The sequence below is a fragment of the Camelus dromedarius genome, chromosome 12 (assembly GCF_036321535.1).
Source record: "Camelus dromedarius isolate mCamDro1 chromosome 12, mCamDro1.pat, whole genome shotgun sequence".
Taxonomy (NCBI): domain Eukaryota; kingdom Metazoa; phylum Chordata; class Mammalia; order Artiodactyla; family Camelidae; genus Camelus; species Camelus dromedarius.
Window position 1 is genome coordinate 69,511,181 of NC_087447.1, and position 26,006 is coordinate 69,537,186.

The 26,006-nt window shown below is 41.3% G+C and overlaps 1 protein-coding gene and 1 pseudogene across 1 annotated transcript; both read right to left on the bottom strand.

Annotated features, from left to right (window-relative positions):
• Positions 1-393: 393 nt before the first annotated feature.
• On the bottom strand, positions 394-5,483 carry LOC105087193 (stromelysin-1-like; annotated as a pseudogene).
• A 3,263-nt stretch (positions 5,484-8,746) lies between these two features.
• MMP1 (matrix metallopeptidase 1) lies at positions 8,747-17,457 on the bottom strand. The gene is made up of 10 exons (XM_010977788.3): positions 17,024-17,457; positions 16,341-16,585; positions 16,100-16,248; positions 15,440-15,565; positions 14,560-14,715; positions 14,310-14,427; positions 12,152-12,285; positions 10,120-10,282; positions 9,488-9,591; positions 8,747-9,331 (listed from the first exon to the last, which is right to left on the bottom strand). The coding sequence occupies exons 1-10, from the start codon at positions 17,129-17,131 to the stop codon at positions 9,222-9,224; spliced, it is 1,413 nt and encodes a 470-aa protein (XP_010976090.2). The 5' UTR covers positions 17,132-17,457; the 3' UTR covers positions 8,747-9,221.
• Positions 17,458-26,006: the final 8,549 nt, after the last annotated feature.

Genomic DNA, 26,006 nt, shown 5'->3' on the forward strand with positions numbered 1-26,006 from the left:
ACTTGTGGAAGAGCAGCAGGGTGATTCGGGCGGGATTAAGCACACCCTCACCTTCTGGGATCTCAGCCAGTCATGGAAGTCCGGCTCTCTCTTTCTCAGGGACTGACTCCATGTGGCCCACGCACAAAGACAGCTCAATCAGAGGAAAGGAGAGAAATCTTATTTGGTGGCTAGAGATAAGGCACTGAAGAAATGTAATGCCTGCAGTAATTGGGCCGCCACGGGGAAATTCAACCTACAGGATAAAGCTGTCACTCAGAGAGCGGAGCCCAGAGAATAGCAGAAGAAGCCGGGTAACCTGCAACTGAAAGCTGCCTAAAGACTTGTCTTGCTAGTTGATGAACCAAGTAATTCCCTTTAGTAAGTCAGTCTGTACCAAAACCATCCTAAGGGTTACTTTGGTCCTATCTCTGCCCCCATCTTCCCGTCCGCGCTGCCATTGTTGGCATCGTCCATGACCTTCATGTTACCTGATGGGTGAGGTGCTTCTCCAGCCCCGCCTATATCTAGCCCGCAGGTGCTAGAGCTTTTCAACAGACACGCTCACACCTGTGAAATAACATACGTAAAAGTCTGTTGATTCCATTATCGCTTCAAAAAGCAAAATATTGAAAGCAACCCCAAATGTGCACTAGCAAGAGTTCATTAAATTACGAATTCATTTACTAGATTATTCTGTAGCTATCTGATAGGATGAGGCAGCTTCTGTTACTGACGGAGAACTGTCAGTCTTTGCTAAAGTCTGGATTGGACTGTCCTCTTCCCTTTCATCCCAGGCTTATGATCAATATGACAGGAAATGTATTAACAATATAATTACTTAGTTTGGTGTCCATTTTAAAAGTCTGTAAAATAGTGTTTATATCATGTTCCCATTAATATTTTTGAAAAACATAGCAGGAATGATATATATTTATACTCATTTGTCAATAGAATATTTTTGTAAAAAGACAAAGGAAATTAGTACCAATGGTCACACACTATGGGGGAAATTGGGGATTCTACATGTCAGGGATGGCAGAGAGCATTTTCTTTTAATTCTGTGGTTTTTGGTGACATTTTACTATTGCTCTATAAGCACATATCACTTTTTCCAAAATTAATTTAATTTAAACAGCAGCAGTTGTTAGCAAAGGTAAAGATGCAGTTCTGCTTCTAAAGATCCACCAGCGGTTTTTGAAGAAGCTGTATGATTTATGATATTCGTATGTAACAATTATTCATTCGTTCTACACATTCATTGCACGTGCCAGGCCTGTTCTAGGCTCTAAGGATATGAAAGTGAATAAAACATATGAACTCCCCAGCCTTCGTCAAGCTTGCATTCTAGTGACCAAGAATCATCCTTGTAGTCTGTAAAAATTGATCTGGACAATTTTAAGAAACTGATAAATGCAAAAAAAAAAATCCAATCAGAAGTATTTTAAAATGTAGTGGAAATATTTTATTTAAAAATCTCTGTCAGGTTTCTAGTTTCCTCTCTAAGCATTGTACAGCAACAGAATAGACAGGAAAATAGAATCTTCCAGTCTGACCTGTCTTTAAAGAAGAGGACTTCTCCCCTCAGGTGCTGACTGCATCAAAGGACAAAGCGGGATCACACGTGGCTGGTGTCCCGGGTTCTGGAGGCACAGATTACGTGGCCACCATGGGGTCCTCAGGGGAAGCAGGGGGAGGTCCTAAAGGGAACAGATATGAAGATGCAAACATTAGGAAATGTGATGCTTCTGTCAATTTATATGCTTTTCAAACATTCTGCAAGTGCTTTAAGTTGAGTTGCAAATGCTTTATGCAGCATTTTAAAGCTTTCCTGAGGACCATCATTGCAAAGCTACAATGTCTAATTTTTCCAGCATCACTCACCGTACAGGGACTGAATGCCGTTCACATCATCTAGAGAAAGGCGGAGCTGGGCCAGGTCTGTGAGCGCGTTGTGGGCTGGGTTCCTCAGAGATTTGATGTCGGCCAAGTGAAAGATACCCAGGCAATGGCCAAGCGACAAGGAATAAATTGGTCCCTGTTCCAAAAACCGTGAAGGTTTAGAATCTAACAGCTATTTATTCCATAAACCTATCAACAGGACACATGTCAGCTGTGCAGGGCATCCTTGACTCACACAGTGTCTTTTCCTTATTTATGGATTGGTTCATAGACTGGCATATTCCACAGTTTGTAGAAATTCATGTATATTTCAAGGTTGGCTTGAAGTCAACATATAAGTCACTCTCCCACCATATCTCTGGTCAGGGACACCAAGTCACTTTTCCTATAGTGTCAGTGATAAACATTGTTTCTAGAAGATAGTTCTTTGGTTGGACTAACACTAGTACCATGTCAATACATTCTCATTACCTCGAAAAATACAAAGTTGGTCACTGTTCAAATTTAGTAACACGTGACAGTTGCAATTCACTTTATTCCTCAAAATCGTAAACAACAAAAACTCTGGTTATTTCCTATGTGAATTTAGCCTCAGTTTCTCTTCTTCTCTTCATAATCAAATACTTTTTCATTGTCAAAAAGCTTCCCAGTTGTGGGTGCCATTGGATGCTCACAGTCTTTAGTTTAAAACAGAAATGTGCCCAACAGTTCTCTGCAGCACAAATACAGGGCTGAATACATTTTTTCTTTGTATTACAAAAGAGTTCTTTGTTGAAATTAATAGTAGACATTATATTACCAATGCGCCAAGCAAATATACACAAAAGAATAGCTGTTCAAATACAGCTAGACTATTTCCTGCAGCACAAAGTTCAAGTTTGTACATCTCAATAAAGATACTCTTTGCATTTGCTTTAAAGAGCCTAACCAGTCTTGAAAATAGCAGTTGTCTCCGTGTGTGTTTCCAAACTTCAGAAGCTACTGGAAAAAAATACAGTCAGTCTCCTCCATATCCGCAGATTTTTCATCCACGGATTCAATCAGTTGTTGATCGGATTTCAGTCAGCGGTTAGTTGAATAGGTGGCTACCAAACCCAAGGAAACCAAGGACAGCTGTATTCATCGTACTGTACCGTTTTATGTGAGGGACTTGAGCGTGTGTAGATTTTGGTACCCTTGGGGGCTCCTGGAATGAATTCTGTGCGGTCACTGAGGTGTGACTGTAAAATGCAGTTAATTTTGATTATTGTATTTAAACTTAGTAAAGTTGTTGAGAACCAATTCAGAAAGAGAAAAAGTCTCTTAAGCTAGAGACGATGGCAAATTTATTTGAGCAGGTGAACTAGAAATTTACTTTATTTCCTGGCATTTTTTTCTAATCTTTACTTTTAAGAGAAAAGGAAGCAAATGGGAAGAGAAGAAACCCAAGGGTACATTTTAGGGTCAAACCTGATTCGATGTAATTAATTCTACCTTAATCAACTATAGTTAAAGTGATGAGAAACATTGTTAATCTATTCTAAAACCCCTGGAAGTTCCTGAGTTGTGGGAGTAAGAGTAAATGGTGCTTTAATATTGGGCTTGCTGGGGGCAGAGAAGGAAACACAGACATTTTACAAAGTTCTTCAGTAACGATTGCGACAAAGAGAGGTTCTGGTTGTTACCATCAAATAATCAGAAATTTTCTTTCTTAGGATGTTCCGTTTTACCGCTCATTCTGGGTAACCAAATTATCCTTGGATAGTGTTAGACGTTTTTCCTGAGATCATCCAGAGACGTTTGTGGCCCACCTATGTGTCTTCCGCCCATCGTCCGTCACCGTCAAAGTAAGCATTCCTGTAAAAACCGGGCCCTGCTGGATAGGCATGAGCCAAAACTTTACCAAGTCCAGCAAAATTATCAAAGTCTCCATGTTGTAGCAGAGAGAAAAAAAATGGAAAAATAAGAATTCAGAATTTCATTTTGCTCTTTTTCAATACAACACTACCAGGTAAGTGAATACATTTTATTTTATTTTATTACTTTTAAATGCAAAAGGGATCATTATGTCAGCCTCTCCGTCATAAATCCTAGAGAATGTGCATAGGGACCCGTCCTCCCAGACTTTCAGAGCTTTCTCAATGGCAGAATCAACAGCATCTCTTGGCAGATCCAGCGTATAATCCACAATCCTTTAAGAGAAAAATTGAAGATTGTTTTCTCCTGTGATTGTAATTTATAAAAATCCTGGTATTGTGTCAAAGCCTCTTGGGACCCATCACCTGTAAGTGAGGTGAGTTTTCCCCCACTTGGGCGTGTGAGGAAAGGTGCTGAAGTGACCAGCGTCAGGAACCCCACATCTGGGCTTGAGCACCACCTCCAGAGTGTCGGAGTCCAGCTTCCCCGTCACCTCCAACCCCAGGAACCTTTGCATTTCTTGCATTTTTTTTTAACAAGAGGATTGTTGTCCTTCCTTGTAACAAACTCTTTAGATCACCTCTTTTTTCTAGATTATAGTATTTTTCTAGGTAGTGTTAATGGAACAAGAAGTCCAGTTTTAAGTTCATCTTATTCATTTTCAGCCATTTACCCAAATTTCACAGCAAGTAGTTATTATCTAGTTTTTATTGAAAGAAAAGTATGACACTTAATGTTTTTATTGATCCCCATTATTATTTTATCTTTGTACTAATTTTAAAATCTCATTACAGTTCAGTCTGTTCTCCAAGTGAGGAACTTGAAATTAAAAATTCGGGTCCGGCATGCTTACAGGAAAAGAAGCCACCCTTTGACCTAACTCTGTGGGTAGTTTGGGTGAATGTATCTGACTTTTTCACCTTTACATTGTTAACACAGACCTGCTTCAAGACGGAACTGAAATACTTCCATTCCAAGTTGACAAGTAACAACACGAACGTTATTACTTGATAGGATTTAAAGCTCAAAAGGAACACGTACCTTCTTCTTAATTATTTCAACAAAGGAAATCCTAAAGCCAGAGAAGTTACAAGCATTTTCCATTTATTCTTTTCATTTAGCTCCAAAGCTGCTGCTCCTACCTTATTTTCTAATCTTGAGTAATGTCATCCTGTTCCTGCACCTTTCCCCCTTCTGTGTTAAAAGGGAGTGACCTTCCACCTCCAGCACTTTGACACTGCCTAATGCTAAATGATTCCAACACAGCAACTGCTGGCCAGACCATCCTACTTTCCTCTGCAAGGCCGGGCAGGCGTGTGCGCTGCTCCACTTGGGATGGCCGCTGGCTGCAGTGGCTGCAGTGGCTGCCGCCGTTACGTACCTGGACAAGGTCCATGTTTAAGTCCCCTTTCTTCACACCTCCATTCAGTGGATAAGCTGAGCTGCCTGGCAGACCTAGCCGCCCGAGGATAGCAAGAGGCTTCCTTCTCACTGTCCTTAGCTCAGGAAAACACCTGCTTCGCCTCTTGGCTTCTGTCGCCTGCTCTCTTGTGGCCGTCCTTTTGTGGGGCGACGCTGCTTTTATCCGAACAGCGTGGTCATGCATGCGCTTTTAAAAAATCTGAATGACACAAGGAGTGTTCACAACTATTCAATGTAAAGGTGCCGTAGCCTGTGTCAGTAATTTCCCTCAACCTTCTAAACTTGGCTGGTTAGAGAACAAGTCATCTCTCAGGAAATGATTCTGTGTTTATAAAGAGGAAATAGAACTGACTGATAATTCATGTCTGTGTGTTTACTGAGAGGTAGCTGATAAGTCCAGTAAAGTGTCAGATATTTAGACTTTAAAACCAGGGCCTTAAAAAAAAAAAAAGACTATATCTAAAACTCAAATATAAGTAGGTTAGGAATAAATAGATGAACGGAAAGAAATTTCAAATACATTGATGGTCTAAATGCGGACGTTGCTGCTTGCAGACACATTTCATTTCTTGAGTCCTTGTTTAAAACAGCTATTAGTGATTTTTCAGGTGGATTTACTGGCCCCGGAGGAGGAGCACTGGGGAAGGAAGCAGGCTATGGAAAGGGGGTGGGTCTAGAGGAAGGAAGGAGTGCACTGATTCTGCTTTGAGCTTCACTCATTCTGAAAGGATCCTTCATTCTGAGTGGATGTAACGGATTTCAGAATGGAAGATATGCTTATAGTAACTAGTCCAAAAAAACTTGCTAAATTGAAATCAAATTACACATCAGACTGAAATGTCCCTCCTACCCTCCTCTTCTTTGCTTTTTAAAAATCTTTCCATCTTCTTTCTCTCCTCCTCAAGTACGAAGAAGGAAATGGATTGAGATTTTTAGTGGGGAATTATTTCAATTCCTCTCCATCTAACCTCTCCTCTCTGCCCATGAATTGTATTTCTCTCTCTCTCTCTCTCTCTTTTTCCTCAGTCGTGTGTAGTGCTTTTCACATAGTAAGTCTGCATAACTGTCTTATCAAATTAACCTATTAATACAGAGGACCCTAAAATTCTTATAGTATAGAATTATGTTTTTCTCTCACTAAAGATAAATTCACTCTACCGTACCTGAAGTGTGTAACTTCAAAGTGATGGCGCAGTATATTAACGAGTGTGCAGGAATGGTCCTCTGAGTACCACCTACCACCTACCACCTACACCCTACTTGAAGTGGACTGGACAGAGTGTGATTTCTAGAAACTGGTGGCTCTGAGACCTCCAAGCCAGAGTTGGAGAGAAGCTTGAGTACACATTGGACCAGTTAAGTCAACCTGTGGCTTACTGCAGCCAAGGAATTTGCTCTGCAGCCTGGGGGAGTGGAATGGACATTAGCTTGAAAATCAGGGTTGGGAGGCACTGACAACCAGACTTAGAGAAAGTCAGCTGGACTATGAACAAGTCTACAATTTCTGTGGGCCATTGTTTTACCATCTATAAAAATAGGGTAGATGTAACGTCACTCACCAAGTTGGCACATAAGTCTGATGCTGGGGAACATTATCCACTTCAATATCTTCACTAGACAAAGCCTGTTGGCCTGAAAAATCTGTGGCAATGCTGTCAGGTACTTATTTGACAAGCTCTGTGATGCCTCATTTCTATCTGAGTCATAATTTTACTGGTGTTGATGGATCTTATTAATGTGGTAATGATGTAATGAAAGTTAGCGTTGTAGTAAGAGCCATGATTGCACTTGGCACATCTCACGGGAGTGATGTTGGTGTGCAAACTTATCCTACATTAAACCACCATGTCTGAAAGAAATTAATGACTTGAGGTGGCAAGAATCTAATGTTTGTCTTTAAGTCATTCATTACTTACTAAAATTACTGGAGTATATATACAGTCTGGCAAGGAGAGACTTGTTCTTCAGAAAAAGGTGAAACCTTATGAAGTCTAGAGTTACTACTGTACGCCAGGCCCTACATGTGTGTAATTTCTAATCTTTTAGAACAACCCAACGTGGTAGAGATTAGGATCAAAATATTAAGTAAAAAACTCAAGGTCAGCTATCAAGTGGTAAGAGATTACTCAGAAGTCTAACTATTACTACTTATGTGTTTATCAAGACCTCTTGGCTTGAACCTTGGCTCTCCCTCAACTTTTTTCTCATGTTTTGACATTATTTGTTTGCTTTCCTCGTTCTTGATACTGACCCCAAACTTGCCTTCAACTTACTTCCTTAGCGTCTGTTCTTTTTCCCCAACTAGCTGATCACCCAGCTAATCTAGCCTTTTCTTTGATCAGTGTCTACCTTTGCAGCTCCTGGCCTGGGCTGCATAGATGTTATACAGAGTCCGTCACATCCTGTAAGTAAGACTGAGGGATGTATAACAGGTCCTCAATTATAGGTGGTCCAATTCTTGGGAAAACTGATTACCTATAAATTCCAACATTCAACAGCCTCTGATTCTAAAATTGGAAATATACACACTTGTTCCTCAGTGTGACATGATACTAACTACAAAATTTTGCATCTTCTTTCATTGGAAACTTTTGATTTTATGATAGGTTTGGTGATTGTGCTAAGTCACAAACTGAAAAAAGTTAAAATTCTTTAACATAAAAATGTTTATTGGTGAGAGACTTGATCAAAAGGGAACGTTACATGCTGTCCAAATTTTTGAGTTAAGAACTGCCTGCCTCAGAATCATGAATACTTCAAAATATTCTCAAGTCTTATGTACTTTGGAAAGTCTGCAAACACTCTGAGGATCTCTGAGCTACTCAGAAAATTCATACAGCTCGGAAGTTCCCTACAGGATTCCTACCTACATTAACATCCTCCCAAATTCGGCATAATAAATTAGATCATGTTTGTCTGGAAAAACTAGATTATTCAGCTTTAGCAAAATCTAAAATTTTTGTGGCTTGGCACAATGGAAGTTTATTTCTTAAGCAAAATCTACTGAGGTTTGGGGTAACTGTTGGGATTGTTGGCCCAGCAATTTAGACTTCTGCTCTTAAGACATGCTTCTGTAGTCACCACAGCAGAGCCAGGGACCACTGGAGAAATTTACACCAGAGATCAAATGTTTCCATGTGGAAGTGATATCAGTCACTTCCGAGCACAATCCACTGGCCAGGACTAGTCAGATGCTACTGCCCACCACCTCCCTCCCACATCTGTGGGGAGCTGGACTGTGGAGGAACATAACCCCTCCATGTACTCAGGAGAGGAGAAAAGGACATGTCCCCAGAAAGCTCTGCCATCCTGTCACTGCTCTTACCTAAAACCTGTTTTGAAATCTTTGTATGGGACCTGGGAGGTAGATTTTCCTCCTTCTCCATGACGCAAATTCCATGAGAATGGAGAATAGTTGAACTTCTCACATATTCTAATTTTCCACATGAATATTTTGTATATTTGTCTAATTCCCCTTTCAAATTTGCAAATTAATCTCTGTGCATGTGACTTGATAATCAGGAAACAATAATACAATAACTCAAAATAGAGGGAAGGATGGTTTTATCTCAAACATAAAACACTTTGGAACAAAAGTTGTCCCTTGCATATCAGGATGACAGTAGTGGCTGCTCATACGTCCTTGAATGCTCTTCCTCTGGTGAAGACTCCTGTCTCTTGTCTCTTTCTGTCTTGAGAGGAAATGTTCATGACTGAGTCTGCTCTCCAGTATCAATGTCAAAATCTCATATTTTGGAAAAGAGTTTCTCTCATTGCAAAGCTGGCCCATCTGAATCCATAAGCCATGAACTTGACCTTACTTAGCCCTCATTTGTGGAACTAAATTATAGCAGTACATAAAACATTACATTCTAAATCATAAAAAAAGACACATACAGAATGAGGTATAAATAAGATTATACTTAATATTGCTGTATTTCACTTAAATATATGGCTCTTCAGGAAAACACCTTCCTTCGACTTGTGAAATACATTTTTCTGTTTCACTTGGTAACAGTTGGTCAATTTTTTCTGCAGTTGAACCAGCTGTTAGCTTTTAGAAGAGTCAAAATTCTCTTCGTTCCGGGATCAACTTTGTATTGCCTTGTTCCACGAAAGAAATAGAAAAATCCTAGAAATAAAACAAAAGAGACTTAATCTACATTATACAAATGATTTCCAGGCTTAACTTCAATTCTTGAAAAAATCCAAGTCATTTGTGACATAATACTGATGCTACTATGTCATGGCAACAAGATAGAGGAGAGATATATATATATTCACTTACCATTTTTCTGGAAGACAGCATCAACTTTGTTGCCAATGCCAGGAAACTCTTCTGCTATCATTTTGGGATAACCTGCATCCATGGATCTTTTATACTCATCATACCTGGTCAAAAAATAATTAGAAGTGTCAGAACCATTTGTTAAATGTGTAACCTCCTCAAAATCATTACGGGGAATTCACCAGCAGGAATGTAATAAGGACTTTTAATTCCATAGATCATGTGTGATAAAGGAGGTGGGATGAAGTGAGGTAGGATGTCGGGTGGCCTTGAAGATTTATACGGTCCCTCTGAACTCCAACATCTAATTCTAATTCTCTAGCAGGTGTTGTTCGTGTCAAATGCAATGGGAGATGAGTTCCTGCTGGCTGAAGCAGCTCTATGAAGATGAATGCTCTCCAGTTCACACCCCCTCTTTCTAATTCATTCCCATATTCTCCCTGGATTTCTGGGACCGGTATTTCATGGCGATTATTGGTCAGTAGACTTAGAAAGTGAACTGACTACAGCCATTCACAGAAAAGGCAGCTAGCCAAGGCAGTATGAGACTCATTTTTAAATGACTCAGTCTGGTAACTTCTCTCCGTGTAGAAAGAACTGGTACCCTTCCATTCTCTCCACTCAGGTTTTACCTCCAGCATTTGTTAGCAACAAAGAAGTACGTTTTCCCAGTATCTTCCGCCGAAACAGCAGCATCGATATTCTTCACATTTCTAGGGAAGCCAAAGGACCTGTAGATGTCCTTGGGGTATCCGTGTAGCACATTCTGCCCTCTGACAGCCCAGTACTTATTACCTGCCAATCAAGAAACAGGGATGAAACACCTGCCCAGGGACCAGCAGACAGGAAGTCGATTTCCAGCTAAACGCTTAGTCTCACGTGTTAATGCCGTGCCCTGACTGCACGTTAGAATTATCTAGGGAGGTTTTTGTTTTGTTTTGTTTTGTTTTAATACTGATGCTGGTATACCTACCCTGGACAATTAAATAAGTATATTTTAAAAAATTTCCCAGCTGATTCTAATCTGCAGCAAGCTTTGAAAAATGACTGATTTATGGGGTTGGGGGCTTTTTTCCAAAGCCAGCTGTTTGAAAGACTAAAGAATTCATTGGAACATCACCCTTGGTTCTGGGGCCCCGGACGGTCTTATCACATTAAAACATCACCCTCCTGATATCCTTAAAAGAGACACGCCCAGATCAAGCAAGGATTTTGCTCTCACTCACGAAATTCCAGAATATTTATAAATAAAAAGCAAATGTAGAAGGGGAAGGTATAGCTCAAGTGGTAGAGCACGTGCTTAGCATGCATGAGGTCCTGGGTTCAATCCCCAGTACCTCCTCTAAAAGTAAATAAATAAACCTAATTACCTCCCTCCCCTTAAAAAGCAATAAAATAAAATAAAAATGTCATAACTTCTAGAGTTTTCCATACTCTTCCTTTTGTACCTGAGACTATTTTAGATTTTGTAGAAATAAATGATAAATACTAAGTAGCTTCGGCTGTTCACATGTTCTCTCAAATAAAATGAAATAAAATAAAAAAGAGTTTATCATGCCACCTCAGTGATAGAAACCTCACGTCTCCAGGTAGCCCATGGGCTGTGGAAGTTCACACCAGTGGTGCCCTAAAGGCCAGAGTGCTGTAATGAATCGCAATCTGTAACGACTTGCAGCCCGGCGTGAAAATCATTGCATCTGACTAGAATACCGTTCCAAACACTTGAATTTCAGCTGTGTCCACATTCTGCATGTTTATACTTAGTAAACCCCGTGTCACGTAAAACTGGCCTTACATCTTGAAGCCAGGATTGTTCATTGCACAAGTATGCTCATTTATCCCTCAGGGAAGAGCAGTTTGAAGCTTTGTGTATCTACAATCCTATTTAATTTCATTATATAAGCATTAGAAAGCTGGTTTCAATTTTTTTGCCCGTCTGAACTGGATTCCGTTCTTTGCCCTGAGTGTATGACTCGATCAGATGTCTCAGTGTTGGCCTGTAGTCTGCCAAACGTATATTTGCAGAAATACTGGTGTTTGGCATTGTTTCTTCAAAGTCAGGAGCTGATCATTGGATTAGGTTTCATTCTGATAGAATCAGAGACATTTGCCCAGTTCAGTTCACGGTGATTCAGACTTCTCATGCTTAAATGTCCATACAAATTGCCTGAGAATCTTGTTAAAATTCAAGGTCTGGGATCTGATGACATGGGTGGGCTCTGTGGGCATTACGCTAAGAAAGATTCTGTATCCCTAACAGACAACCAGAAGGTGTCAGCGCTGTGGGTCTGAAGACCATACTATGACAGCAAGGCTACAGCGCCCCCATCTGGCTGCCCTGCAGGAGACACCCCCTCTCTCAGGAGAGTTAGTATTGGACAGTGTTTAAAATACATAAATAATTCTCACAGAAAACACTTTCGTAAGTCCAGATTCTCAAACAGGTCAGAAAACGTGTATATCCAGTCAAATGCCTTTCACTGAAAATTATTCAGAAATGCACTCTGCAGTTTTTAACTTAGGTGATGACCTCCCGCTGATTTGGTAAGACGGCTAGATTTTCCAAAGTCCGTGGAAAGAAAGTAGCCAGTAGTCTCATATATCAGCCCAAAAGCAGGAGAAAAACTTAATTTGTAAAAACTGCAAGAAAATTGGAAGCATTACCTTTGAAAAAGCGGACTTCATCTCTGTCAGCCACCTCGTAAGCAGCTTGAAGTCCATTTGGCAGTTGTGGCCAGAAAACAGAAATGAAATTGAGCTCCACTTCTGGGTAGAAGGAATTTGTGCGCATGTAGAACCTGATTTGGAAAAAAAAAAAGGAAGAAGATTTTGATGTAATCCACAGCATGCCCTGGCTGTCACCCAGGTCCTCCCATTGCCGGCCCTGGAGGTGCGCCAGTAAGTGTGGTATCTGGCTCTCTGAGACGGGGGTGGGGAGAGTCCTGGCTGGTAGCATTTGCCCCTTTGCATGGTGGAAATACTCCCACCACTGCAGATTTCAAGAGATTTGCAGCGGTGCACTGCTGTATAGTATTTCCACATGCAGATTTCCACGTACCTTAAGCATAAACAACCTCAGGGACATAAATAGTCAAACGTAGCAAAATAATTACAAAGGGATAATAAAAGCATGCGTTTTGATTACTTTTATTACATTTGGTTTAAGTGTAATTGTAAGTTCATATAATTTCTAAATTGCCACAATCAGCTTGGGCAAGCACGCCTCTGGCTGGAACACTAATATCCTACACTTAGTAAATCCTTCTAACGCACGAGCCCCTAAGCCACGCCCTGCCTCCCAAAAACCGTAGGAGAGAACATAACTCTTATCTCACAGATAAGAAATTGAAGCCAGTCCAAGGCCGTGAAACTGATAAGAGGCAAAGGTTAATTTTAAACTCAGATCCAGCAGCCCCTCCCTTTGTCCTCCTTTGGTTGGTGGTTTAGAAAGTGGATGCTGCAGTCCACTGAGTCCAGGGTGACAAGAAAGCACAGACTGTCATGTGAGCCAGCAGAGGGCCTGCCCGAGTCCAGGCCACAGAAAAGACGAGCCGTGGGAGTCAGATCGGACTTCTAGATCCAGTCCTGCCTCTGCCTGGCTGTGAGACCTCGGGCAAGTCAGTTACCAGGACTGCTTCTTGCCTTCTGTGTCTTCTGGACCTGGGGACATTTAAATGACCTGTGTCCTTTCAGTTCTTGCAAATCCTAGATTTGGTCCTGTTCTTTGGAGCGGTCCCCCAAATGGTTGCTTTGATAAGTGTGTCCTGCTGTATTGAGACCTTTCCTTTAAAACCAAGGATTTTCTGAGCACTCCCCAGCAGTGGGCCACACCCTGTGTGGTCTACGTCCATCCTTGCCTTCCACGGTCAGAAAGAGCACAGCCCAGGCTGAGAAGTAATCAGGAGCCCATACGCTGCTTCCTGGGGTAGATGGACCCACAGGGAACAAGACAACACCAGCCACTCGCCCGGAAAATTGGTAAGGGCAAGGGAGCCTTTCAGAGCAACCCTACTTTCTCCATGCTGTGGACTGGATCATTCAGAAAAGATTATACGATTATTTGGCCTGGTTCTTTATGAATCAGAACTGTATGCAGAGCAGGCCTGTTTCTTGCATGTGGGGGGACCCTGGAGTCCTTTAGGCCACACATTGCTGAGAAAGTTCTGGGACCCTCCTCTGAGGACGGAAACCCTTTGTGACTGAGCATATCACCCCAAGGTAGGTCCTCATGAACTCCTGGGGATTCTTCCCGCAATAGCTCCTACCCTGCTTTGGTGTCCCCCTCCAGGAGAGGGGATGGAGGGACACAGACCTGTCCTGACCACAGGCTTTGGAAGGGCTGTCTTTTCCAGGATGGTACTTCAAGGGGTCTACACAACCCTTTTCGTGCTGCTGTGAGAAGAACTGATTTCTCCTTTAAAAGTACTAATTGCTTATTATCATACAGAGAGACCAAAATGCAAAGAGGCCTGGAGTGGGGGTCAGAAGGCCAGTGAACTCTGTGCCCTGAAGCATCCCTTTCCTTCTCTCTGCCTTACTCTACTGATCTGAAAAGTGGTATTAGATTTACTGATTTTCTACTTCAGTGGTAATTTTTCTGAGAATCAAATGACAGAATACATGCGGGGAAAGAAGTTGTTATAAGTTCATTATGCTGTGCAAGAGCAAGCAATTGCTTACATGTACCTGTAATTATAATTATGCACATGAACAAATGTGAGAGAAATGATGTGGGAAACACAGCAGAGGTGCACGTGGACCCACAGCAGTGAGTCCGGCTATTATTCCAAATGCGAAGCACAGAGAAGAACTGAAATCTTACCTGTCTTTAAGGAACATGACTTCTCCCCGAATGGTGGTTATAGCATCAAACGTCAGCTTACTGTCACACACTTGTGGGGTCTGTGGGCCAGTGGGCTGAGTGGGATTTTGGGAAGGTCCTAAAGGAATGAGAGACCTGGAGTTAGTCCAGCCTGGCTTTGGAAAACTGCAGGCCAATGCAAGCTTCTTAGAGAACACAGCCAATGGCTGCTCTGACAACCCCTTGTCTTAATGCTCTTCTTCATACTCACCGTAAATGGCCTGGATGCCATCGATGTCGTCCTGAGACAGCTGAACGTCACCGCTGAAGATGTAGCTGGGATACATCAAAGCCCCGATGTCAGTGGAATGAGAAAGCCCAAGGGAATGGCCCAGTTCATGAGCTGCCACGCGATACAGGTTATAATCTAAAAGGGCCAACAAACCCATTTGCAATTATTTGCAGTGTTTTCAGTTTTGAGACATTTAATAAGGCTCTACAACTGTACAAGGATTAATGTTTATATTTTCTCGATAGCTTTTTGAAATATATATAAAAAAAACTTTTCTAAAGGTGAGAGGAACACATTTATTAATAGTGAAGAGATGGGTTAAAGTCTAAACTCTATAATTACAATGAAAAAGCAAATTCAGCCAGCCAAGAGCCTAGCCCAGATCAGTCAATCTTGTTGGGGTTAAATAACTGTATTATTTTACAGAGACACAATTGCCTATTAACACAGTTTTTTTTTTCTATTTACAGACTGATACATGCTTAATGCTGGAAATTTTGGAAAACAGATACAGTCTCTCCTTTAATTTCCACATATCTTAACTAACATTGTTACATTTAGATGGGTTCTTCCAGTAAAAAAAAAAAAAAAAAGTAATATGTAGATGCCCACAAGGAAAACATTAAGATTGTTAACATTTTCTCAACAGAAATTTTAGAATGGCTTATTTGTAACCAATAAGATGCTCTTACTAATAGAAATAATTTTTCTCTTACACTTTTCTAAATGTGTCATCAATTTTCTAAGTGGTATACATAATTCTATTAATGCGTTCTTTCAGTTAAATCAACCAATATGACAATGAACCAAGAAGGTGGAGGTGGGGAGGAGTGGAGAGAGGCGAGATTAGTTGACTTACTTCTGAAATTGTTGGTCCACATTTCATCTTCATCAAAATGAGCATCCCCTCCGAGACCTGGGCCTGGCTGGAAAGCATGAGCTAGCATTCCTCCAGGTCCGTCAAAGGGAGAATTGTCACGATGATCTGCAAGAAGCAGAATTCAACAAACGTTCCTCTTGGTTATTATTCAGGCTAACCCAGGAGGGGCCAACAGATTTCCAGCAAATGCTATATAGTTTCCTTCTTCTTCTTTTTTAATTGAAGTATAGTAAGTTACAATGTGTCAATTTCTGGTGCACAGCACAGTGTTTCTGTCATACATACACATACGTATATTCCTTTTCACATTCTTTTCCATTATAGGTTACTACAAGGTATGGAATATAGTTCCCTGTGCTATACAGAAGAAATTATGTTTTTATCTATTTTTGTTTTTATCTATTTTATATATAGCAGTTAATATCTGCAAATCTCGAACTCCCAATTTACCCCTTCCCACCCTCTCCCCCCCCCCCAGTAACCATAAGTTTGTTTACTATGTGAGTCTATAGTTTTCCTTCTTAAGCCCCACAAATCCACACTCCTCTTAAACAAGGAAATCTAGCTGCGAAGCTGGAGAGATGCAGGGGCAGGGTGAAGTAAAGGTGGGAATGCTTTCATGCCACAAGAAGAGCTTACCTCCCCTGACAAAGGATATCATGATGTCCGCTTGACCCTCAAAGACCCTGGTGAAGGTCAGGGGCGAGGCATTGCTCCAGAGTTGAAAGGCCTTCTCAATGGCGTGGTCCACATCTGCTCTCGCCATATCTGGGGTGTAGTTTTCAATCCTTCAAGTGAAATAAATAGAGTCACGTCAAACCTCATTTCTGATGGCTGTGATGGGAAATAGCATTCCCACTCTGATGCTCAGTCCAATTACCTGTAGGTCAGGTTTGTGCGCTCCCACCGAGGGTTCCCCTGAGTGAGAACAAACTGAGCCACGTCAGGCACCCCACATCTGGGCTTCTTCATCACCTGCAGCGTTTCAGCATCTGGTTTCCCAGTCACTTTCAGCCCAAAGAATTTTTGCATTTGCTTTAGTTTTTCAACGACTGGGTTACGGTTTCTCTGCTTTTCAACTTGCGTCCCGTCACTTTTCAGGTTGTAGTAGTTTTCCAGGTATTTCTGACAAAAGACAAAATGATCGGAACACCGGATGGGAACTCTTTCTAATTTTTCTGAAGATTGACAGTATGAACTTACGCTTCATAAACAGAGAAACGACCTTTAAATTGTGCTTGTGCTTAGGTGCATGATGCTGAGTATCCTTATTATTGGTAGAAACTAATTTTGGAGTAGAAAGCTCCCGACTAATCATGACTATGAAGTCAGAATCACAAATTTGCACACTGTTCCTACCACTCTAACTGGAAAAGGAGACTCTAGGCATGGCTAGATATATTTAGCAGGGAGAGTGCCCCTTCTGACAACAATTTCTCTTTGTAAGAAATCCACCCTTAAATAAACTCTATGATTCTGCTGTTATTCCGTTATGCCACAGGAGAACGCAAATAAAGGCTTTTGTATCTCTGGCAAAAGCCTCCGGTGAAACCCAGCAGTTACCTGCACCATTTGCACATCTCGCTCTTGTGTTTCTGAAGTCCCTGCTGGGAAGCCGTGAGCCCCTGAGCTCCAGAGCAGAAGCAGCAGCAGCAGAGGGAGGCTGGGCATGCTGGCGTCCGTCTGTCTTCCTTCTCAGCTTAAGGAATCCGAGGGCTCCCCACCTCTCTGCTGCTCCAGTGTCTCCAGTAGGAAGCTCCCTCTTTATATATAGGGATCCTGAACTTCCAGGAAGCCAGAGGCTGTCTGACTCACGTTTCATAATATCCTCTTGATTAGCAATGAATTGCCTGAGGAGTCATCAGAAATGGTGACTTCAAGCAGAGTATTCGGAATCGTTTGATGTTGCAATCTTATGATTAATATCAAACAGGACGTGGGTGTGTAGGAGACACGGCCACCATGTAAATAGCTGTTTTCTGCAATTCGTGTCTAGCCTATGTAATTATATGCACAGATTGCAGATCCACGGGCTTTTTTTTTTTTTTTTTTTTTTTTAAGGAGGCATTGCTGTTCGATTCTGCTGATCATAAAGTACTCTGGGTGGTACACACACCTTGTTCCCGGAGCAGAGGCACAGCTGCTGACCTGTATGCCCAGTGGCTGAAGTTTAGCTCTGCAGGCACTCCTTTTGGGGTGGCTCTCTCGGGTTCAGGGGGTTCCCTTTCATCCTGCTAAGCTGCCTTGGACACTATTTCCACAGCCCCATAGCTTCCCTTAATCTTCATTCAGGCCCAGGATTTGAGAACCTTGGCTGAAAAGACACCCATCCTCAGCTGGGTTATGAGGTAACTCCCCACCCTGCGTGGACACTGCCCGTGGGCATCATGGGACACATAGGGTCCCTCTCTGGCACCTGTCAGAAGGTACCAGGTGAGCCAGGGGCTAGCAAAAGACCAAGGCTGAGTCTGGACTCTTATTTTTAGTTATCCTTGCTCCCTGCAATGTGAGCACATCTTTGCTGCCTGGGGCAAGGCAGTAATTATTTATTTTTCATGTATGCATTCATTCATATACTTATGCACTCATCCATTCCAAAGATCTTATCTAGCATCTTCTGTGTACCATTCTTATGGGAAGGGATTAATTAGTAAAACATCTTACCGGACACCTTAAGATGCTTTACCAGAAGTCTGTAGTTTTACCAGAATATGGTGGGATAGGAGACTCTAAAGCCTAAATTTCGTGACCTTCCTCCTTAATTTTTCTACCTCCATCATGATTTTTGCCAGATCTTAATGCCACCTCCAGTATTATTAAATTTACTCTCAAAGTTTTATCTCATTATAGGCTATCCTACCTGTAAAATCATGTTTAATGGGTTATTTTTTTGTCTGCACGTTAAACACATGGCTATGGAATGAAAAGTGTACATTCATTATTCTTGTTCCTCATTAAAGTGTCTTGGAGACAGTGGTATCCTCCATTCCACTCTTGATGAGGAAATATGGTCTCAATCCGTAGCTTCCTGTACTCATGCCCCACCCGTCTTCTGTGAAAGTGTCTCTATGTGACATAAAATAGAGAAACATTAGCCCACGTTCTTCCACGTTAGCACTTGACGGCGTCGCCCACCTTTCCCACCATCTCGAGTTTGCTTTCTCAGGGCTTTTCTCACTTTACCAATTGCTGTTTTCCTTGCCACACTAAGAAAAGCATTTTATGCATAAATATTGCTTCCGTATTTGTGGAATCCATGTGAAAGAGTTTATTTCCTCTCTAATCATTTAACCACAAGTTCCTCATCTCAGTGGAGTAACATGGGCGTTCATGGTGGTAAGAGAAATTGGAAGAGGCTTTTAGGAAGATGAAATCCTGTCTTTCTCACAGGCATTAAAGGGAAGGTGAGGTGGGGACCAAAAAACACTCACAATTGAAGGGACTTTAGCACAGGCAAGGGAAATACTGAAAGGTGCTCTTTTTTTTTTATTAGAGGTTGAACACAGACTGTGTTTTCAAAGTCGAGGAGGGGCAGACACACCCTGACTGTTAGGGAATCTGATCAGTGAGGAGACGTTGCCCCCAGCTGCACTGGGGTCTGGGAAATAAGTGTCACCAAGTTAACTCGAGAGAACAGCTTTGTGGCCATCTGGGATTGGGCAAGAAATTACATAAGCATCACCCTCCAGAGTCTCAGTAACTCTTCAGTCTGGCAAGAGTCTCTATAACTTACGGTCTAGAAGCTTTCAAACTTTCGTAAACTACTGTATCATTTAAACAAAATTCCTTTTGGAAAACCAATTTGTAAACCAGATGACAGCAGAGATGCTCTAATGGAATGGGAAATGAGGGGGCCTGGAAGTCCCACCTACATGACTCCCACTTTGTCCCCCAACCCCTCTTCTTTAGCAAAATCCCAATTTCTATGGGACAATGAGGGTTCAGTGCAGTGATGCTCAAAAGCCATGGATCTAATCCAGGACTCCGATTTTCCAGTTGAAACTAAAGGACAGAGTATTTGCCTACTGGCCTGGGGTCACACTTCTGCGGGGATGGGAGGACGAGGATGGAGGAAAGAGCAGATAGAGTTTGGACTAACACCTTCTTCTCCTGGTCTGAGTCCAGAGCTGGTGACTGAAAAGCACTACGTATTTTGTCACAACATCAGGGATGTTGACATGGATTGGAAATTGGATACCTAAAGTACCTTTTTGTTAGATTTTTTCCTAAATTAACAAAGAGTTACAAGTTTTGTTTAAGCAACAAGCCTCAAAGATTCACGTGGTCCTGAATCTTAAAATTTCCCATTAGGTATTCATACCGGAACGCACGCAACTCCTGGGCTGGCGCTAGTGAGTGATCCGAGGGTGAAAAAGAACACATAACAATCTAGAACAAAAAGAGTGATTAAATCCTACCAAAATCCTAGCAATGCTTGCACTCAGCATAGTTTCCAACAAAAACTCAAAACATGTTAAAAATTGTCTTGCCCTTCACATCCAAATGTTTTTTTTTTTCTCTGTGAGCTTCTTCTTTCCCCATAATCTTCTTTTGGATGTAATTTAGTGGAAATTATCCTGCTCCCCTTTGTCCCCCGGGAGATGACAGGCTTCCGAGGGCTCTCATGAGGGTGGCTATGCCAACTGGTTCCTATTCCCGAACAGGCAAAGTATTTCCATGCTGGCTGCTCTGTGGAAAGAGGACTCAAATGTATTTGGATTTTTCCATATTAAACTCCATTTGGGAATTTTACTTTTGCTTTATTTTTTTATGTTGGGAAAGTCAATCTTTTTAATTTTATAGTTCAATTTGAGTGTCAGATATTTTTATTTTTTACTGGTTTTTTTTATTTTTTTCAATCCTACAAGTCTGGAAATGGCCTTTAGCCAGAAGCTTTAAATATTTAATACTGTTTCCTTTTGGGAGCAACATGAGGGAAAGATTTGTCCCACCCCCAAATTTTCTCCCTATCTATGGCCAGGTAGTGGCGTTATGGACAACCACTCTGTCCCAGACACTTAGCAGACACTTTGCACCTTTGGCGACTTCGGTCCTCATGGTTATCCTCTGGATACAAATGATTGACATATCAACCCTACATCACTCACTGATATGTGTCTGTGAGACTCCAGTCCACCTCTAGCAGTCTTCATGGAGCTCTTGTCACCAGACATGACATACACACTCTGGGTATAGAAACTGCCTCCATGACAGAGAGTTAATGTTGTGAGATACTAGGCTGTCTAATGTCATGCCATGTCTACAGCAATGTCTCTGTGCCATCACCCAGTCCCTAAGGGCTGATAGAATCTTCTCCTTCAAGCTACCACTCCATCACCCTTATTTCCTTTACCCAAATTAATGAAATTGCAGCTTATGATTACTATCTCAACTTAGCAACTGTTTACAAATGATTGTTGAATAAACTAATGAATGAATAAATAGATACTCAATGACACAAACAAAAGGGTCATTTCTTTTTAGGCTCAATTGCCTGCAAAAAGTAACATACGTACCCATGATTGGATTTTTATCTCTTTCACTCTCCTAAGATCAAAATGATTGAAAGGATCAGAGGAAACATTTGAACATATCTATTGAGTGGAGATGTTGAATGAAGCACAGCACGGTTACTTTTGGCTACTTGCATGTCATGCTATAACCATTTAACCTCTGATTACTTTGAGCATTTTACTAATTTGTTTGGAATAATATTTCTCCATCTAAATATTTTTATTAGACATTATGGGAAAGGCTTCTCAGGAACACATCCTTCAAACCAGCTTACAGACTTTTGCAGCTGTTGCTCTCCACTGAGGATGCTCAGACCAAGGGCCCTGGAGGGGACACGTGCTGCTCGTACCATGGCTTTGCTCATGTCTGTGATACGGAGTTCAGATGCATGAGGAAGCTCAGGACATCCTTATGAGATTTTGATAATGCGGCAGTGCCCAGGCTATGACTTGCTCATTTGGGAATCTCTGATGTATATGCCTTTGTTGCCTCCCGATTTTTTTTTTTCCCTGTTATTCAGGTTTTAAATCATGTTCTATTGCAGCAGAATTTTTCTGTGTTTTTGGCAAGGTGGAATGTTCACTGTGCCCACAAGTCTTTTATCCAGTTCTTTTTCATTTTTCTCAACTACTCATGCCCCTGCTACAATTCATTGCAAGGAGAGCTGGTTTTCTGGGTCAGTCAACACTTCTAAGTGGTAGGCAAGAGAAACAGCAATTAAAACATTTACTGAGCCCTCAACAACTTTAACACCACGGTAATTTATCCTCACGATAATCCTGTGGAAGAGTCGGGGCAGATAGTACTATTTCTATCTTATGGCTGAAGAAACTGTGGCAACTTTCCATGATTAATCCAGTTCAGGTTGTCCCACTCACAAGTGGAAGAGGTAGAAACGTGAGATTAGGTCTTTGGTTACAAAATCAGGTGGCTCCACTCCATACAAAACATTAAACCACGCAGACATCTTTATATACTTGACTTTGGAATGTATTTTTTAGTTCTAGTAGAAAATTATTTTGGAAACAGCCAATGAGACAGCACAGTCCCTTTTTGGCTAAAGTCCCCTTGTGAGTTCAGCCCCTCTCTCTTCCATGTGCGTGTTTCTTTTGGTACAGATTTTTCCTCCCATCCTGCGAGCAAGTCTGCTCTGAAAGAGCCTGATGATCACAGTGATAACTATGATTTCAACTGGCTGCTCCTCAAGCATCTCTCTTCTCTTTACCATCAGTCTCACCACTAAGCTTAACTTTGACTTTAACTCCTTGTACTGAACTCTCAATGGCTACAAATAACACCCACCATCAAGTCAAACGGTTTTTTCTCAGTTCACATTCTCATTGATCCTTTTTTTGTGTTTGATCTTCAACTTGGAAATCCTTCTTTCCCTGGCTTGGGAGTTTCTGTGCTTTGCTTTTTCTCCCTGTACCTTTCTGATTACTTCCTCACCTTTGCTGGCATCTCTTCCTTTTCCCTCTTCCTGAATCTAGTCATTCACCGAGGTCTTGCTCTGAGTTCTCCTTTTTAATCTCTGGTCATTTTTTTTCCCAGGACAGTTTCATCTACTTCTGTAAATTTAACCAGCATCCTTATTCACCCTGAACTAAAGTTTTTCCTGAACTCCCACCTCAGTTTCAGTTGCCACCAGGGCATCTCCATCTGGACAGATCTGGCATCATTTTCTTCTAACCGGGACTCCTGTTCCTCACTTTCCTACTTCTCACCTGGCACAGAGCTTCCTAAACCACAGACTTGAGCTCACATACCTGCTCTCACAATTACTAGCTATAACCTATTACTCAATCTTCTTATGTCTTGATTTTTCTCATCTAAAAAATAGAAATAATAACAGCCTCTCCTTAGATCATTTTCCTGTGGCTGAAATAAGATAATTTGTGTACAATGTGTTAGTACAATGACTGGAATATGGTGAGCACACGAAAGGTGGATCTCCTCCGCTACCACCTTCGTTTGAACCACCGCCATTTCTTGCCGGGACAATAGGCCTTCTCGTTTCTATTCTGGCTACTCTGCAATGTACGCTCAATGCAGTGAGCATACGCTGCTTTGCTCAAAACACGGCAAGGGGTCCCCGATTTTGATTTTACTCAGAGTGAAAAATGAAAGTCCGTGTGGTGGACTACAGGGACCTTTCTGATCTGGCTCATTTCTTACCTCAGTTCCTACTCTTGCTTCCCTCGCTCTGCTGGAGCCACACTGACCACTTGCTTTTCCTGAATCCATTGTGTCCATCATATCTTTGCCTTGGCTCTTCCTCCTTCTTGAACACTCTCCCTTGGGTGTTCACGTGGCCAGTGCCCATTCTTCCTTCAAGCCTTCTCTGAAGGGAAGCCCCTCAAACCCTCCAGAGTCCTCTGTTTTTCCTCTTTCCTAGGGCCCTGCTGTCAGGTTGTAAGAGCAAATGTATGTACATACTAGGCTGTTTTATACAAGGGACTTGAGTGTCCACGGATTTTGGTAACTGCAGGGAGTCCTGGAGCCCAAACACCTGCAGATACTGAGAGACAACTCTTTTCATTTATACTGAGGGGTTTAAGCAGTCTCTGTATACAGAGGAACCAGCATCTATTGCACATTTTATATAAATGTATCTCACATCTACAAACATATGTATCTATGTAACAATATATACATAAATACCCTTAACACAGTGCCTGCAAAAGAAGATGTACACCTAGTTCTATAGAGAGTATATGTCATAGGGTAACATATTGAGATGTAAAATTGTATTTTTTTTATTCTGTAGTTTCTCCTGAACTTGCCAAGAACTGTCTCAGACATCCCTGCAGGACTATAATCAAAAGCCACTTGATTTGAAGGCAATCTCTCTTTCCAACCTCGGGAAAACCTAAGACCATTTGAGAAGGTTATGCCAGGCGTCCTCAGCTAAGAAGGGAAAGGAAAAGTGTTTGAGGGAAGCATGAGAGAGAGGGGTAATTTCTTTAACCGGAAAGGGGAATTTTGGGGCAGTTCCCACCAGGCGTGAATCTTGCTCCTTTCCCAGCTCCCTGGAAGCTCCTGAGGTGGCCATGGGGTGGGTCTTGGGAGTCCGGATTCCTTAGAGCTGCTGAATCCTTCCACAGTACAAGTAAGGAAAAATGGAAACTCAGACATTATCTTTTCCAAGGCACCAGCAGATGGCAGAGTGGAGATTTAAGCCCAGAGCTGTCTGTTAGAAAGTCATTGCACGTCCTGTTAGAAATATCAGTGCTTTTTGCACAAAACTGTGGCTTTCTAATGATAGTGAGCGATGAAAATTACCTTATATATGGGGAGGGGATGTGTAAGAGAATGTTCTTTCAAGTACTTTCCAAAGGGTGTGGTAGATAAAGCACCAAATTTTGAATCAAATGAGGTAGGTTTGAATCACAGATGAGCAATCTTGGGTGTTATCAAATGCAAAAAGGAAATAAAAGGAAATAAACATGCCCAGCCTATTTGTTTATGATGTAACTGAACTGATAGGCACTTTGTAAATTGAATGACTGCATATTGTAATTATTACCTCTTGACCTTTAAGACTGTCCCTGTGATCAAGTCCTGTATAACAATAAGGGTTCACAGACATGAAACTCACTTTCTGGATTTATAGTTAGTATTTTTTGAAATAAAAGATAAATTTGTCCCTAGAACATTAATTAAAATTCTACACATGCATTACAAATTTAATATACCCTCATCGATTGATATAGGCAGCTTGATTGCCAAAGTAGAATTATCAGATGTACATTAACTCCTCTAAGAGTGCAGAGATATCCCCGATCACTTACTTTAACCTTCTTACATTGCAGATGAGAAAATTGTGCCCCTAACTTTTCATTTGTTTCCTTTCATTGGAAGCAAAACTATTGGAATGGTTGCAACCATAAGACCTGACAAGAATGTATCAATATGCTAAATATTGCTAGAAAATAAATATCTATAATGTAAATTAAATATGATTCTTGAATAAATTGTTATTATGTTATGAGATAAAGAAAGTCAACAGGAATGTAGTTTTTGGCTAAACGCACAGCATAGACCAACACAGTGAGTTGCCTCCTTTATTAATTTTGGATCCTTGCCCAAGAAACAGCCACATTATACAGTGTTGTATCATCACCGTCACCTTCATTGCCGGGAGCTAAACGTGAGTCTAAAGGTAAATGTCAAGGTGGCAAATTACTTAGTTGCATAAATCATGGCCAGGAAGTCATGGATCATACACACCCACCTTTAGTTTTATCTTATCATTTTGCTTTCAATCATGCTGAGGAGTTTTACTGATAAACATAGTTATGTTAAGGATCCGTTGTTACTCTGTGGCCTAACACGTACCAGGATCATACCCCAGGATGGAATTTTTCCTCAAAGCAGCGTTTGTTTGTTTGTTTGTTTTCTGCTGACTGATGGGGATTAAATGCTTAGGTGGATTTCCAGCACCTCTCTTTTGGTAAATCCTTGGACCACCAGGGGTTTAATCCCCCTATATTCTTTGCTTTTCTCTGAAGCACTTTTATTCTACTTCAGAGATACTTAAGAAATTTACTTCGTGTGCAGGAGGTAATGCTTGTTAGCTGAGTGAGCTAATAGTTTAATTTATTGTTTATAGCCTGACTACTTCCAAAAAGGATTTATTGCTGAATTATTCGCTGACTGAATTAATTAATATGCTTTGGGGAGCATTTTCTCAGTTGTTATATTTATTGGATAAAATTTCATGTTTTTTGAAATTTAATGTTAAAATATAATTAGCAAGTTGAATACTTAATATTCTTCCCTCTACAATTTAACTCAGAAGAAAATCTTCTCTTCGCATTAGTCCCCAGATATGGTGTGTTCTCTCATGGTATCACACTTCTGTACGTGCTCTCCCCTTCCTCTCCACACTTGGCCCGAGAGGCTCCTACTGGTTCATGACATCCACAAGGAAGCATTGTTCTTTAAGAGCATTGTTCTTTAGGAGAACAGTGTGAACAGTGTGTTTGTTTTCATCAGGAACCATCTGATTGGGAAGAATGACAAACTGAAT

What these genes read in the sequence shown, in the direction of transcription:
- MMP1 (XM_010977788.3), bottom strand. Translation starts at nt 17,131, where the DNA reads ATGCCCAGCCTCCCTCTGCTGCTGCTGCTTCTGCTCTGGAGCTCAGGG. An exon ending in GATATCCTTTGTCAGGGGAG is followed by an intron (nt 15,566 to 16,099) that starts GTAAGCTCTTCT and finishes TGCTTCTTGCAG; the next exon opens with ATCATCGTGACAATTCTCCC. An exon ending in GTCATGTTCCTTAAAGACAG is followed by an intron (nt 12,286 to 14,309) that starts GTAAGATTTCAG and finishes TTTCCAAATCAG; the next exon opens with GTTCTACATGCGCACAAATT.